This window comes from Bos mutus, chromosome 1 (genome assembly GCF_027580195.1).
Source record: "Bos mutus isolate GX-2022 chromosome 1, NWIPB_WYAK_1.1, whole genome shotgun sequence".
Lineage (NCBI taxonomy): Eukaryota > Metazoa > Chordata > Mammalia > Artiodactyla > Bovidae > Bos > Bos mutus.
This window is the reverse complement of record NC_091617.1, coordinates 152,107,628-152,123,446: the sequence shown is the minus strand read 5'-3', so window position 1 is coordinate 152,123,446 and position 15,819 is coordinate 152,107,628. Positions and strand designations below refer to the sequence as shown.

Here is a 15,819-nt window from a genome sequence, read left to right as displayed (position 1 = left end):
TGGAGTGGGTTGCCATTTCCTTCTCCAAGTCTCATAAGACAGAGGCTTAATTTATAGAATTGAGTGCTTTCTTCTTTTATAATGTAAGCACTTAGTGCTATACATTTCCCTCTCGTTACTTTAACTATATCCCACAAAATCTGATAACCTTTTAATTTTCATTCATTGCTTTATATCTTTTATTTGCTTTGATGCTTCCTCTCAGCCCATATCTTATTTATTAATAGAAGTTTGTTAGTTTCCAAGTGTTTCCAGTTGTTCTTCTGTAATTAATTTCCAGTTTGAGTCCATTATGGTCAGAGTGGGCTTCCCTGATGGCTCAGACGATAAAGAATCCACCTGCAATGCGGGAGACCTGGGTTTGATCCCTGGGTTGGGAAGATCCCCTGGAGGAGGGCATGGCAACCCTGGAGAATCCTCATAGACAGAGGAATCTGGTGGGCTACAGTCCATGGGGTCACAAAGAGTCAAACACGACTGAGCGACTAAGCACACACATGTGGTCAGAGAACATTCTTTGTAGAATTTAAATTTGTTGAAGTTAGATTTTGTCATGGGTCATTAAGCAGTCTTGGTGAATGTTCCACGAGCAGTTAATGAGATGAATTCTGCTGTGTTGAGCGGAGTGGTCTGCAAGTGTTGTTTAGATCCTGCAGGCTGGTGGTATTGCTTGGTTCTTCTATATCCTTACTTGACTGTTTTTTTCCTAAGGCTTCTATCCGTCATGCAGTAGGGATGTTGAACCTCAGCTACAGTTGTCAGAAGTTATTCTTCTTTGAGTTCTGGTAGTTCTTTCTTCTTGTAATTTAGACCGCTGTTGTTCGGTACACAGGCATTTAGGATGTTACATCTTCCTGCTGAATTGACCTTTCGCTCTGCAGTGTCCCCCTTTGACCCTGGTGCTCTGCTCTGCTCTGCAGTACATTCCGTGTTAATAGTGCCACTCCAGCTTTCTTAAAATGTTTGCATGGTGTGTCTTTTCCCATCTGTTTACCTTTAACCTACTTATATAATTATATTTGAAGTGAGTTTTGTGTAAGATAGCATACAAGTTTTGTGTAAGATAGCATACTTCTTCTTTCTGGAGAAGGCAATGGCACCCCACTCCAGTACTTCTGCCTGGAAAATCCCATGGATGGAGGAGCCTGGTGGCTGCAGTCCATGGGGTCGCTAGAGTCGGACACGACTGAGTGACTTCACTTTCACTTTTCACTTTCATGCATTGGAGAAGGAAATGGCAACCCACTCCAGTGTTCTTGCCTGGAGAATCCCAGGGACGGGGAAGCCTGGTGAGCTGCCGTCTGTGGGGTGGCGCAGAGTTGGACACGACTGAAGTGGCTTGGCGGCGGCAGCAGCATACAAGTACATCATTTCTTTCATCCATTCAACCAGTCTCTCTCTTTTAACTGGTGGATTTAGACAGTTTACCTTTAATGTAATTACTGGCATGTCAGGATATATTATGCCTTTTTTAAATTTTCTGTTTGTTCCTTGTTTTTAATTCCTTTGTTTGCCTTTTTTCTATTTTCCTGAGGTTACTTGAACATTTTTTCAGCATTACATTTTGATTTATTTAAAGTGGGTTTGGGGATGTGTCTCTTTTTAAAGTTTTTGCAGTGGTGGCTATAGGGATTCCAGCGAACATAGAATGTATATACTTGTATCAACATTTTACATCATTTGGGATGCTCTTCTGTTCTCCCATGTGGTGTAGGTGTCTGAAATACTACCTTTTCGTATTGGAACCATAAGAGGTAGAGATAAAACTTTTTGCTTTTACTGTCCAACATAGGTTAACTACTCAGGAAGAAAGAATATTGTATGATTTTAAGAGAAGTTTATTACTAATGTATTCCAGTGAATCTTAACCAGCATGACCATAGTTCAGCTGTTTGCCCTGGCAATTTGTCATATTCCTCAGAAACCTTAAATTATGAGAAGAATCACATTCTATAAGCAATTATTTCAGTGGAGAAATGGGGAAGACTTAGAGACTAGAGAGTTTCACTCAACTTTTTTTTTCCTGCAGGAATTGAAGTTTTTGTCGTAGTTGTCAAATCTAAACTTAACTGAATCATTCTTGTGTTCACTCAACTTCACTTGTCACTCCTCACCCCCAAAATACAGTGCCATCTGCCAACCAACCTATGTGATCTTATAGTTTGATGTCTTGTACTTGATATTCTTAGAAGAACATTTACAGGACTTCCCTGGAGGTCCAGCTGTTAGGACTCCATGCTTCTGCCGGGGGCACAGGTTTGACCCCGGGTCAGGGAACTAAGATCCCGCAAGCTAGATAGCATGACCAAAAATTAAGAATTAAAAAAACCCACCATCACTTACATGCTCATTGATGGTGCAGTGGATTTCCGGCTTGAGCCGGAAGTTGATGCCTTCCTCCCTACTCAGCTGTAGCAGGGGAATAAGAGGCCCTTGGCTCACTTCTTTAGCAAAGGCCAGGAACTGCTGTGCCTCACAAAGAAGAGGGCTGTGGGCAAACATGAAGAGCAGTACCATTCTCCCAACACCCAGCTCACATACAGTTGTTGTCAAATGTCAGAGCGATTGCAGTTGTGTTTTTCCTCTTTGTCTAGTGAGAAGCTCCAAACTCCTCATTTGTGTGACATCTCGAAAATCTTCTTTCCTTAGAACGCCTGACAGACAATCTCAGAGTGGGACAGACATCCTCAGTTGCTGCTCAGATGTTTCTTTTTTTCAGAGTTTTGCTGCTAAGAATATCTCCCCAACATTTGACTTCACTGTGGCCAATAATGGTCTCTGAATTGGTAAGTGCAAGTACTTTATTCTTGAGGTAAAATTGGAGTTTTTTAAAATGCGGTTTCAGCAATAATGTACCCTTTTGTGTATATATAATTTGATCTGTAAAATTTTCAATCGAGTTGGTAGTGCATGGTCAGCTCTTGGTTAAGTAGTGATATTTTATCCTCTAATCTTAGTTGACCTCTCAATTGTAGTTATTTAAATTAATTTGATATTATTTGCTTTTTTTTTTTTTGGCCACCCCATGTGACTTTTGGGATCTGACTTCCCCAGCCAAAGATTGAAGCCAGCGGTGAAAGCATTGAGTCTTAACCACTGGACTGCCATAGAGCGCCCTGTTTGCTATTTTTCAAACTGGCCTTTTCCCACTTTTAATGAGACATAAGTGTCATGCAGCAGCATATAAGTTTAAAGTGCACCACATAATGATTTGACTGAAATATATCATGAGACCCGTATCACATTCAGTTAACATCCATCATCTCATACAGATCCAAAAGAAAAGAATTTTTTTCCTTGTGATGACAACTCAGGATTTACAGTCTTTACTTTCACCTGTGACTTACAGCAGCTTTGACTGCAGTTGTCACATCCTGCGTTATCCCTAGTAATAACATACCGGGGTCCAGCCCCGGCTGATCCAGGGTATTCGAAGGAGAGACGGCTTCGGCGACCTATTTATTTATTTATTTATTTATCAAAGATATAAAGAGTAATAGAATGAGGATAGCTCAGTAGGAAAATTCAGTGGAGATAAGAGGCTGAGTAGCTTGGTTTACGCGGAAAATCAATACAACCCATGACACCAGGTTAGCTCTGACCACGGAGGCCGCAGGCGCCCTCTCGAATAGCGGAAGGTGCCCCACCTTAGACACTTTCTCGAGTGGGTCTTAGAAGCCCAGGCAAATAAATGGCCGCAGAGGATATCCGCACTCCAGATGGAGACTCAGCTGGAAATTGAGGGGAAGAATGACATGGGGAGACCAGGCTTTGGTGAGCGAGGCCCATAGCTTTATTTTCAACAGGGGCTTTTATACCCTAAGTTACACATAGAGGATAATAGGGGATGCAAAGTCAGCAGTCTTTGATCCTTATCAAAAACCAGAGTTTCTTTCCTGCAAATTTATCGTATACAAATGGTTTAGGTGATTTACATCATCTTCTGGCCAGAAGGCCTATTAACATTTTATGACTCTTGACAAAGACTTATCAACAAAGACTTATTTTCTCTAAGAGTAATTATTTTAAGGTTTGGCGCCATCTTCCGAAGATAAAATTGCATTCCTATAGGGCGGATGTGTGATGGGTTTACAACAAAGGAAAGAATTTATTACCTTAAGGGTCTAAAGTTACTAACACCAAGGCCACTACTTATTTTTTCTACATACCAACTATATTAATTAATACACATTCAAGGATACAATTCAGGGGATGTGAAAACTTGGCAACAAGCATTGGCTCATCAATGAAATCTTTTACTAGTTTTATTCTGACAGTTTCTAACTCTCTGAGAGGCTCTAAGCTATTTGAATATCTTAAGCTTCCCGTGCCTCTCGAGGCTGGGAGACTGTAAACAATCGTATGCATAGCTGTAGGAGCCCGGGTAAACTTGTCAGGCGAGTTAGAGAGCCATCTGAGGGGTTTGGATTTAAACACTCCTAATTGCCCAGGAACTTTATTAATTGGAGCTGTAAGTTAACTCTTTGACAGAGACAGCGAGATGGTGGTGGGGGACAGCCCCCAGTAAAGTCAGAGGTGAGAGCACAAAGCAGTAAAGTAGGCAGACTCTGGTTTTTTGGGGGTAGATGCTCGAGAATATCCAGGGGGACTCCTGAGGCTCGATCCCGCCTTTGCGTGTGCCGAGCCTCCTTCCTCATGACCTTTGTCACAAGTGGAATGCCTCACCGGCTCCCGGCAATAACATATGTCTTATAAATCAACGTTTGTATCTTTTGACCACCTTCATTCAATCTTCCCTCTTCCCACCCCCTGCCTCTGATCTCTTCTGTGAGTTCGGTTTGGTTTTGCTTTGTTTTGTTTCTTAGGTTCCCCTTATAAGTGAGATTATACAGTATTTGTCTTTCTCTCCTGACTTATTTTATGTAGTGTAATGCCCTCAGAGTCCTTCCAAATTACTACAGATGTGCCAATGGCAAGATTCCTCCTTTTCATGCTGAATAGCATTCTACTGTGTGTGTGTATTCTCATATACATACATATGCATATGTGTGTAAACATATATACATATGCATGTATGTGTGTATACGCACACATGCATATACATATGTGTATGTGTGTAAACATATATACATATGCGTGTGTGTACATACACATATATGTGCATGTGTATATATTCATATATATATATATGAAACTTAATCCATTTATTTGTTGATAGACACTTAGAATGTTTCCATGTCTTGGCTACTGTATCTGGTTGACCAAAAGGTTCATTCAGGTTCTTCCCACGTCACAGAAAAACCTGAACAAACTTTTTGGCCAACCTAGTAAATAATGCTGCCTTGAATATGGGGGTGCACATATCTCTTTGAGAATATTTTCATTTCCTTGGAGTATAGTCCCAGAAGTAGGTTTCGTGGATCATACGGTAGTTCTATTTTTAATTTTTTGAGGAGCTGTTATACTGTTTTCCATAGTGACTATACCAGTTTATCATCCCACCAGCAGTGCACGAGGGCTCCCTTTTCTCCACATCCTCACCAACATTTGTAATCTCGCCCGTTGGATGACAGCAGTTCTAACGGGTGTGAGGTGATGTCTCATCGTGGTTTTGATTTGCGTTTCCTTGATGATTAGTGATATTGAGCATCTTTTCATGTGCCTGTTGGCCATTCTTATAGCTTCTTTGGAAAAATGTCAATTCAAGTCCTCTGCCCATTTTTTATTTGATTATTTGCTTTTTTGTTATTGAGTTATATGAGTTCTTTATGTATTTTGGATTTATCCCTTACTGCATTTGGTTTGCAAATTTTTTTTCCCATTTCATAGGTTGTCTTTTCATATTTTTGATTCCTTTTGTTTTATTTGCTAATTTTTATGGACATACAAATTTTAAACATTAAGCTAGATTTAACCTCTCTCAAAGAGTAACTTGAATTCACTTTTTTTTTTTTAAGATTCAGGCATTCATACAGCTTGAAGAAGAGCTGAAAAAGGACAATGAATCATTGAGGTAAGTAGTGTATGAGTCTGTGCACATGTGTGAAGGTTAATGGACATCACTGTATTTTTTTTGTTTTGATTTTTTTTTTTTTAGATCCAGACTGTGAACATCAATTTATGATGTAGGGTTAGCTCATCCTAAACACCATTTTCTTGAAGTAGTTGTGAAGGGACCAGCTATTCTGACCATTTTTCAAAAGGAAAAAACCTTCTTGTGGACATTTCATAGGCAAAAGGACTACATTGGATGTGAATGAATTTCTAACAAGAGTTTCTTTGCCAATTTATAGAAACAGCAACAAAATCAACAGAATGAAAGTTGCAGCCTCTGATGGAAATGGGCCGTCGGTGGGGGAGATACCCCAGAGCGAGCTGGTCCTCTGTTTATCAGCTTGCAAATTCCTAGACACAGCACTCTCTTTTCCACCTGACAAGATGCCACTGTTTCAGATGTAAGTCACAGGGGACCACGTGTCCTCTTTGAAGGAGGTGACTTTCTTTCCTCGTCAGCACTTTCACTTGTTCTTTCCTGTACAGCATGTGGGTTACCAGTGGCCGAGGAGCCTGCTCAGAGTACCGAGTTTCAGATTACTCGAAACATCTGTGGTTTGGTGAATTTGGCTCACAGTAGTATTTATGGATGGGTTTCTGTTCGTGTGTGTGTTTCAGTGGGTTTTGCTATTGGGTGGTTATAAAACAGAGGCCCGCGCTGGTGATCCTCACTGCATTTACGTATTTTCTTTTCTTGGTCTCTTTGTTTTTAATTAACTAAATGGAACACGCTGTCTCCAGTTCACTCTGCCACTATTGGCTCACATTCCTGTGGGCTTAACACGGCCGCTCGTATGTTTCATTTCATGCCTGGCCCCAGATGCCACTTCTCTCTGTCCTGTCGCCCTAAAGAGAGGAATCGTGTAGAAATGTTTGTGGTTAGAAACACAGAATGAAAGAAGCCAGTCTGAAATGGCTACATACCATATGTTTTCAACTATATGATGATCTGTAAAGGACAAAACTGTAAAGACAGTGAACAGATGAGCGTGTCCCAGGAGTGGACAGGGAGGCGGGGCACAGGATTTTCAGGGCAGTGAGATGATTGTGTGCGATTGTGTGTCTACTATACTGTGAACACATGTCGTTACACACTTGTCCAAGCCGATGGAAGATGCAGCTCCAAGAGTGAACCCTAAGCTTAACTCTGGACATGGGGTGATGGTGGTGAGCCAGTGTCAGTTCATCGATTGTAACATGTACCCTTCCGGTGGGAGTGTTGACAGGGAGGCTCAGCCTAGTAGAGAAGGGGCAGGGGGCAAATGGGAAACCTCCATACCTGCTGCTCAATTTTGGATGAACCTAAAACTGCTCTAAAAAAGAAAGTTGTTAAAAAAATAAAAAAATAAATAAATAAATAAATAAAAAAAGTTTTTTTTTTTTTTAAGTGAGTTCCAATGTACGTGAATATGCATAGCATATTCACTAATCATAATAGGCAAAAAGTAGAGAAAACCTAAATGTCCATCCATTGACAAGCAGATAAATAACATATGGTGTGTCCGGACAATGCAATAGTCTACAACACAAAGAGATGGAAGTGTCAGCACGTGGTAACAGCATGGGCGAGCCTTGACAATAGTAGGTTAAGTGAGAAAAGCCAGGTACAAACAGCCATGTAGTACATCAGTTGGAATGTAATCGTGTACAACCATGATTCTAATTTATATGAAATGTCTAGAATAAAAAAGACCTGTACAGACAGAAAGTAGTTCAGTGGTGGCCTCGATTGAGGAGCGGATTGAGGGATGAGACTGAGGGATGACTGGAGTGGATTGAGGGGTGAGTGCTAAAGAGAGCAGCAATTCTATTTGGGGTTTTAAAATACCCTAAAATTGATCACGATGGATGGTGATGGACGTACAATTCTGTGAATATACCAAAAGCTATGGAATGGTGCAGTCTATTTTTTATTGTATTTTGGGCTGTCCTGGGTCTTAGTTGCAGCATGCAAAGTATTTATTTGCAGCGTGTGAACTCTTAAGTTGTGGCATGTGGGATCTAGTTCCCCGACCAGGCATTGAACCCACATTCCCTACACTGGGAGCGTGGAGTCTTAGCCACTGAACCACCAGAGAATCCTGAATAGTACACTTTAAACGAGTGAACTGTACAGTACGTGAATTACGTCTCAGAGAAGCTATTTGAAAACCTCTGGGTGGGCTGTGAGCCCATGTGCCTGACCTCGGATTCTCTTCCTCCAGTTACAGGTGGGCATTTGTTCCCGAAGTGGACACAGAAAGCCCTGCCTTCTCCTCAGATTTAGAAGAGGATCACCAAGAATGCAAGCCCCACACTGTCAGGATTCTTGAACTTCTAAAATTAAAATATGGGGTAATTGTTTTCCTTTTTACAAAATTTGTATTTGTGGTGGAGGGGAACGGGCTCAGGGGGTAAGTGAAGTACTTCATATGCCATTTGATTTCAATGACTTTGAACGGGGTTCAAATTGCCTCTAAAGTGTTCAGACTTGAAGAGGGTTATACATTTCATCTTTGTCTTAGCTTTTGTATGTCACTTTCTCATCCTGGATGCTAAGAGGCGAAGCATCCTCTTAGCAAAGTGTCCTGGGTAGACACAGTCCTACAGAACAGCGGTCCCCAACGTCCTCGGCATCAGGAGGTGGTTTTGTGGAAGGCACTCTTTCCACAGACCAGGGAGCTGGGATGGGTTGGGGGCGTGGTTTCAGGGTGGTTTCATTACCTTTATTGTGCACTTTCTTTCTTTCATCGTTACATTGTGATAATGAAATAATGATCCAACTCACCATAATGCAGCATCACTGGGAGCCCTGAGCTTGTTTTCCTGCAACCTGATGGTCCCAGCTGGGAGTCATGGGAGACAGGGACACCCGAAGTATGTTGCTAATGTCCAGTCTACTCTGTAATCTCATCTTGTTCAACTGCTCACCTTCTGCTTTGCAGCTCGGTTCCTGAATAGACCACAGGCTGGGGACCCCTGCTGTAGAAGGAGACGTGCCTGCAGAGTTCCTCTGTGACTCAGAGGAAGGGCCTGCAGGAGGGGTGGCAGGGGCCCCAGCAGGATGGCTCACAGCGAAATCTGGTGGAAGACGGCAGTGGGGACTTGGGATTCGAGTTAACGCTGCTGCCGTCAGGGCAGACAGGGAGTTTTCCTAGAGGACTCATGTCTTAGCTTTCACCACCTGCATGAGCCTCTCTAATCTTTAGCATGTCGTCGTTGGTTTTTTGCAGGAAATCAGCAGCTCAGATGAGATCGCCTTGAAGAGCGAGTTCCCTCTGCTGCGCCAGCATTCTCTTTCCAGCGTTAGGCAACTGATGCCCTTCTTTGAGACTCTAAACTGTGCTTTTAAAACCCAGAGTCGACTGTCCACCGATACCCAAGGCCCTCCTCCACTCATGGAGTTTCCTGTCGCAGATAACCCAAGGGTCTTGAAACAACTGGAAGAATGTGTTGAACATGACTTTTTGGAACATCTGGAATGTTAACCTTGGACCGGAGAATTTCTGTAAGCCATTTACTGAGACCTTGAGAAAAGCCAGGATATACTGAAAATGGAAAAGGAGCCAGGATAGTGGTTCTAAACAAGTCTATCTCAATTTCAAAAGTAAATTTCAAATCTTTTTTTTTTTTTTTGGTGGCCAACAAAACACACCTCCCTGAAATGCCTTGTAATATATTTAGGTCTGATTTTGTGTTTCTTCCTCAATGTATGTAAAGAAGTGAAATTAATATATCATCTAATGGTGGCACAAAATTTGTAATATAAAGTAAACCATGAAGAGATTGAAAAGTTGGGGTTTTTTGTTGCAGATGTGTCAGTACATCTCTCTAAACGTTTTTAACTCGTTGAATATTATTTTTAACCTTTCATACATGTGTCCCTTTAAATGTTTATTTTGGTACCACATTTTAAAATGAAAATACATTATTTTCTGAAAATAGTAATAGCCCGTTACCTTTGACTATTCAGCAGAGGTGTAAGCGTGAAGACAATCTCAGTGTATTTAACTCTTGCCGAATTAAAATCATGCGTTCGCACCTTCTGCTGGGTAAGAAATACACCGTTTTCAACCCTCCGACAGCTGTCACCTCAGTTATACAGTGCAATGTGCCTAACCAGCACTTTCCACTTGACATAAATCAATCATCATGGTCGCAGAGGCTTTAATGCCTGAAACTACTGTCAGGGAAATTCACTCTGGACTCTTCTTATTACTCTGTCCTCTCTGGGAACTCTGAACCTCTGCAGACATCGCTGTTCGTGAAAATAATTCCTAGGTTCCTCAGCACAGACTCCTTGGGGCTGGCAGCATGCCGTCTCACTCTTTTCAAGCCTCTTTGTCTTACCCCAGCTTCCCTATTTAGAGTCCACTTGGCACGCGTCCTGCACACTCTCTGCCTGTGCTCCAGGCTTGCCTCCCAGACCTGTCTGTCTCATGTTCCCTTTTCAGCCACCAGGGCATTCCATGACATCACTTTCCAGGTCAGACGATGCTGACTGCTCTGATCTGGGCTCTCAGATACATCCTTTCTTACAGACAAGGGTGTCTGGGGACTTGACAAACACTATTGGTTTCGTTTCTTGTAACATCCTACCATGTATAAGTCTGTGAGCAGGGCAGAAGCAATTTGTGTCACTGGCCCCAAGAGAGGATGTGGGGAACACAGAACCACTTGGTTCCCTGCTGCTGCTGCTAAGTCTCTTCAGTCGTGTCCGACTCTGTGCGACCCTATAGATGGCAGCCCACCAGGCTCCCCCATCCCTGGGATTCTCCAGGCAAGAACACTGGAGTGGGTTGCCATTTCCTTCTCCAATGCATGAAAGTGAAAAGTGAAAGTGAAGTCGCTCTGTTGTGCCCGACTCTTAGCGAACCCATGGACTGCAGCCTTCCAGGCTCCTCCATCCATGGGATTTTCCAGGCAAGAGTACTGGAGTGGGGTGCTAAAAGAGTCGAAAAGCACCATCACATATATGGGTATTCATACAAATATGTGTTAAAAATTACACGCAGGGACTTCGTGTTGGTCCAGCAGCGAAGACTCGGTGTTCCCAGTGCAAGAATCCCAGTTTGGATTCCTGGTGGAGGAACGAAGATCTCGCATGCCACATGGTACAGCACCCCCCAAACTGACAACAAATCTGAGAGCTTATTTATATCACCAGTAGCTATTATGGTATGAAAGATAGTTCTCGTGTCTGTACTTAGATTTACAAATTTTGTTTTTTCCTTTTTTTTTCTCTCCAGTGTCTAAAACAACTCAATACCATATGTAATTTAATCCTTTTTTATTAAGTAGAAATCTTAAAGGGAGTTAATAATACATCTCTGTTTAGCATAAAACAGTAAAAAAGAAGTCTTGTAAATGTGATGGCTGAAGCTCCAATACTTTGGCCACCTGATGTGAAAAGCAACTCATTGGAAAAGACCCTGACGTTGGGAAAGATGGAAGGCAGAAGGAGAAGGGGACAACAGAGGATGAGATGGTTGGATGGCATCACTGACTCGATGGACATGAGTTTGAGGACTCAGTTTTACCCACATGCTAGACTGGCCATATACTTTGTGCCTCAGTCTTCTCAACTACAAAGTGGAATTATCAATGGTAATTACCCCTCAGAGTTGTAGGAACTAATCCTCTCTGTATTCCCTCAGTGATCTATATATTTTTTTTTACTTTTTTTGGGGCTCTTTTGTGTCTTATTTTTTTGACTTTTTATTTTATATTGGAGCATACTATTAACAATGTTGTGTTAATTTCAGGTGTATAGCAAAGTGATTCAGTTATACATGTATCTATTCTTTCTCCAATTCTTTTCCCATTTAGGTTGTTACATAACATTGAGCAGAGTTCCACATGCTACACAGTAGATCCTTGTTGATTATCCATTTTAAATATACCAAGGTGTACATGTCAACCCCAAACTCCCTAACTATACCTCCCCCCAACCCCCACCCTTGCCCCTACCTGTAACCATAAGTTTGTTCTCATAAGCCTATGAGTCTGTTTCTGTTTTATAAGTTCCTTTGTATCTTTTTTTTATACCACATATAAGCAATATCATATGATGTCTTTATCTGACTTCACTAAGTATGACAATCTCTGGACTCATCCCATGTTGCTTCAGTGGTCTGTATAGTTTTAATCATGCATGTGTGTGTGCTCAGTCATATCCGACTCTCTGCAGCTCCATGGACTGTAGCCCTCCAGGCTCCTCTGTTCATGGAATTTTCCAGGCAAGAATACTGGAGTGGATTTCCATTTCCGACTCCAGGGATCTTCCTGTCCCAGGGATCGAACCCACATCTCTTGCATCTCCTGCACCGGCAAGTGGATTCTTCACCACTGTGCCATCTGGGAAACCCCCACCAGCGAAAGCGAAGCTTGTGCTCACTCTCAGTATCCACAAGCCTATGTGTTGCATTAATTGACCTGAGTATCCACATAGATTGTGTATTTTATAAAAGAGAAAATGGAGATTTTTTTTTTTTTTTGGCCACATCACACGATATGTAGGATCTTAGCTCCCCGACCAAGGATCAAACCTGTGGCCCCTGCAGTGGAAGAATAGGAACTTAATCCCTGGGCAGCCAGGGAAGTCCCCGCATTTGTTGTTTTTGTTTAAGTATGAGGAAAAACAAAATTACCAGTTTTTTTTTTCCTTCCTCATGGAGGCTCTTCTCCACCCCATTTTGAAGATGACTGTTTTGACTCAGTTCCTCCTAGAAGGTAAACCAGGTGTCCAGCCCAAGGACCAAAGTGCCACTGCTCTGGGGGCAAGCAGTGAGCTGGAACCCCTGTTCTAAGAAAGCAGGGTTTGGAACACACGCGGCTGCAGCGGGGTGTGGTGAGAACAGAGCCCATATGTATGGGAATGACATGGTCGTTACCACTGGGGTGCTTTCCAGGGGCTGGGCGTGGCGCTGTGTCATCTGGGTTGTTTCCTAAGCTGCGGAGGAGGTAAGCAGTGTTACCCAATTCTACAAAGTCAACAGAGTCTGTGTTCCTCTTGGTCTAGAGCACTATGTCCTCAAGCCCAGTGCCAAGAAGAGTTCAACAGGAAAACCCCGGGAGGGCTGCTGCTGCGTGGCGAGGTATGGAAGACCACTTCTGAGGGCACCCTGCCCAGTGGGCTTCCTGCCAAACCTGGCCACCCTGGGGTCATGGCAGAGCGGGTGGCTCCCAAGGTGTGGTGAGGAGTATCTTAAAGGAGAACAAGCCTTATTTCCCAGTATGTGTGTATGCCCAGCAAAATTAGAAGGAGCTGGATGGGTCCAGACAGTTGATGAAGCCTCTAATTAAAAGCTTTGAACAACAACCTGGGAGACCAGACAGAATCTGGTCTTTGGAATAAAATTCTCATGTAAGACAATGCCTTCTACTAGGTATTATTTGCAGTTTAATTGTTGTTCAGTCACTAAGTCCTGTCCAACTCTTTGCGACCCATGGGCTGTAGCACACCAGGCTTTAATGTCCTTCACCATCTCCTGGAGTTTGCTCAAATTCATGTCCATTGAGCCAGTGATACCATCCAACCATCTCATCCTCTGTCATCCCCTGCCCCTCCTCTGCCTTCAGTCTTTCCCAGCACCAAGTTCTTTTCCAATGAGTCAGCTCTTTGAATCAGGTGACCAAAGTATTGGAGCTTCAACATCAGTCCTTGCAATGAACACTCAGTGTTGATTTCCTTTAGGATTGACTAGCTAAGGATCTCCTTGCTGTCCAAGGGACTCTTCCAAGAGTTTTCTCTAGCATCACAATTCAAAAGCATCAATTGTTCAGTGTTCAGCTTTTCTTTATGGTCCAACTCTCACATCTGTACATGACTACTCGAAAAACCATACCTTTGACTACATGAACCCACAAACATGGAAAAGTAGCACCATCAAAGGAGAGACTGGTCATGTGGACCTGGACCAGCCAAGGAGTCCATTCTACACCAAGGGCCAACTGGATGTTGTGACAATCACTACAGTGGTATCTTGGCGATCGGGGGCTCCTCTCTAGTTGTGCTGTGCAGGCTTCTCACTGCGGGGGCTTCTCGTTGCAGAGCATGGGCTCTAGGCACGTGGGCTTCAGTATTTGCAGCACACAGGTTCAGGAGTCGTGGTGCACAGGTTTAGTTGCTCCACAGCATGTGGAATCTTCTCAGACCAGGGATTGAACCAGGGACCCCTGCACGGGCAGGGAGACTCCTATCCACTGAACCACGGGGGAGTCTGTATTATAAGTTGTTTTTGATGCCAGTGCTTCCTGGACCACTCTTGGAGAAACACTAGTTTGCAGAGCAATGAGTTCACAGAGATGATGGCTCTTATGGAAACAAAGAAGAAGCCGCAAGGCTGAAGCTTGTCTGGTTACTTTTCATCCTAAACTGGTAGCTCTTTCCAAGTGGTCCTCTATCTAAATCAGTATGCCTACCTTCAAGCCAAGGGGGAAATGGACTTTAAAATCGGGTCTAGGAAGAGAGTCCCCTAAAGAATTTAAGATAGAAGTACCCTGTGATCCAGCAATTCCAGTAAAAACTGAAAGCAGAGTCACAAACAGATACTTGTACACCCACATCCGTGGCAGCATTATCCACAACAGCTGAGGTGGAAATAACCTGCATGTCCATCAATGGATGAATGGGTAAACGTGGTGTAGACATACGGTGGAAGATTATTCAGCCTTAAAAAGGAGTGAAATTCGGACACGAGCTACAACGTGGATGAACCTTGAGCCCATGTGCTAAGTGAAATAAACCAGTCACAAAAGGACAAATATGATTCCACGTACATGAGCTACCTGAACTAGTCAAATTCATAGAAAAAGGAAACAGAATGGTGGTTGCCACAGGCTGGAGGAGAAAGGACTAAGGAGTTAGTGTTCAATGGGCACAGAATTTCAGTTAGGGTTGAGAAAGTCCTGGAGATGGATGCTGTTGACAGTTGCATAACAATGTGAATGTAATTAATGTTGCTGAATTGTCCACCCAAGGGCTAAAATGATAAATGTTATGCTTTGTATATAATACCACAATAAAAGTTTTAAAATACTGTGAATTTAAAGTGAGAGCAGGGGAGATAGCCCAGGCCCCACCTTATCTGGCGAACAAGCATTTGTACCAGCCCAAGTTTCCCCCCACCCAAAGTCAACCAGAAGCAAGTGGGAGGGGGAATAATAAGAACAAACTTGCCCTTCAGTGTTTCAGCTTTAGAAAAAGAAGTTGCTTCACGTTTTACCCTAAATTGAAATTATAATAATGATTGTTGGGACTTCTCTGGCGGTCCAGTAGTTAAGACTTTGCCTTCTACTACAGGGCGTGGAGGTTCAATCCCTGTTGGGAAGCTGATATCCCACATACCTTGTGGCCAAAAAAAACAAAAACATAAAACAGAAGCAATATTGTAACAAATTCAATAATGAGTTGAAAAATGGCCCACATTGAAAAAAAAAATTTTGTTTTAAAGTAATGACTCTTGATGCCTGATGGGGTTTCTAGCCTCCTGAAGGCCTTAGCTCTCTCTCCTGTCTCCTCCAACCACTCGGGATTTCTCATCTGCTGCATTTCTTACATATGTTGTTTCATCCACTCGATACTGTTTTCTTCTTTTCACCTGGCAAAGACCAGCTCAAGTCATTTATTGGTTTATTCAACGGATATAGAGGAACCCGTCTTTGAGATCCAAACTCCCCAGGCCTGGTTCTTTCTACACCTCCTCAGGCTCAGCAAGGCACCTTCCCAGAGGGACCCTATGAAAACACCCAATAACGCAGAGCCCATAATTGGTCCAAGGCAAGCGCCCTTTTGTGGAAAAGACAGAGCCTGTCTCTTCGGTT

The 15,819-nt window shown here is 42.9% G+C and overlaps 1 protein-coding gene across 6 annotated transcripts in view; it reads left to right on the top strand.

Moving 5' to 3' along the window:
• The window catches only part of DOP1B (DOP1 leucine zipper like protein B), a 133,160-nt gene extending 121,090 nt beyond the window's left edge, over positions 1-12,070 (top strand). For 4 of the 6 annotated variants that reach the window (XM_070377633.1, XM_070377625.1, XM_070377615.1 and 1 more), the window contains exons 33-37: positions 2,650-2,786; positions 5,919-5,974; positions 6,255-6,416; positions 8,220-8,349; positions 9,228-10,999. In XM_070377633.1, the coding sequence (XP_070233734.1) occupies positions 2,650-2,786; positions 5,919-5,974; positions 6,255-6,416; positions 8,220-8,349; positions 9,228-9,482 (740 nt within the window). In that variant the 3' untranslated portion in view covers positions 9,483-10,999. The other 2 variants (XM_070377606.1, XR_011465605.1) reach the window with 2 other exon arrangements.
• Positions 12,071-15,819: the final 3,749 nt, after the last annotated feature.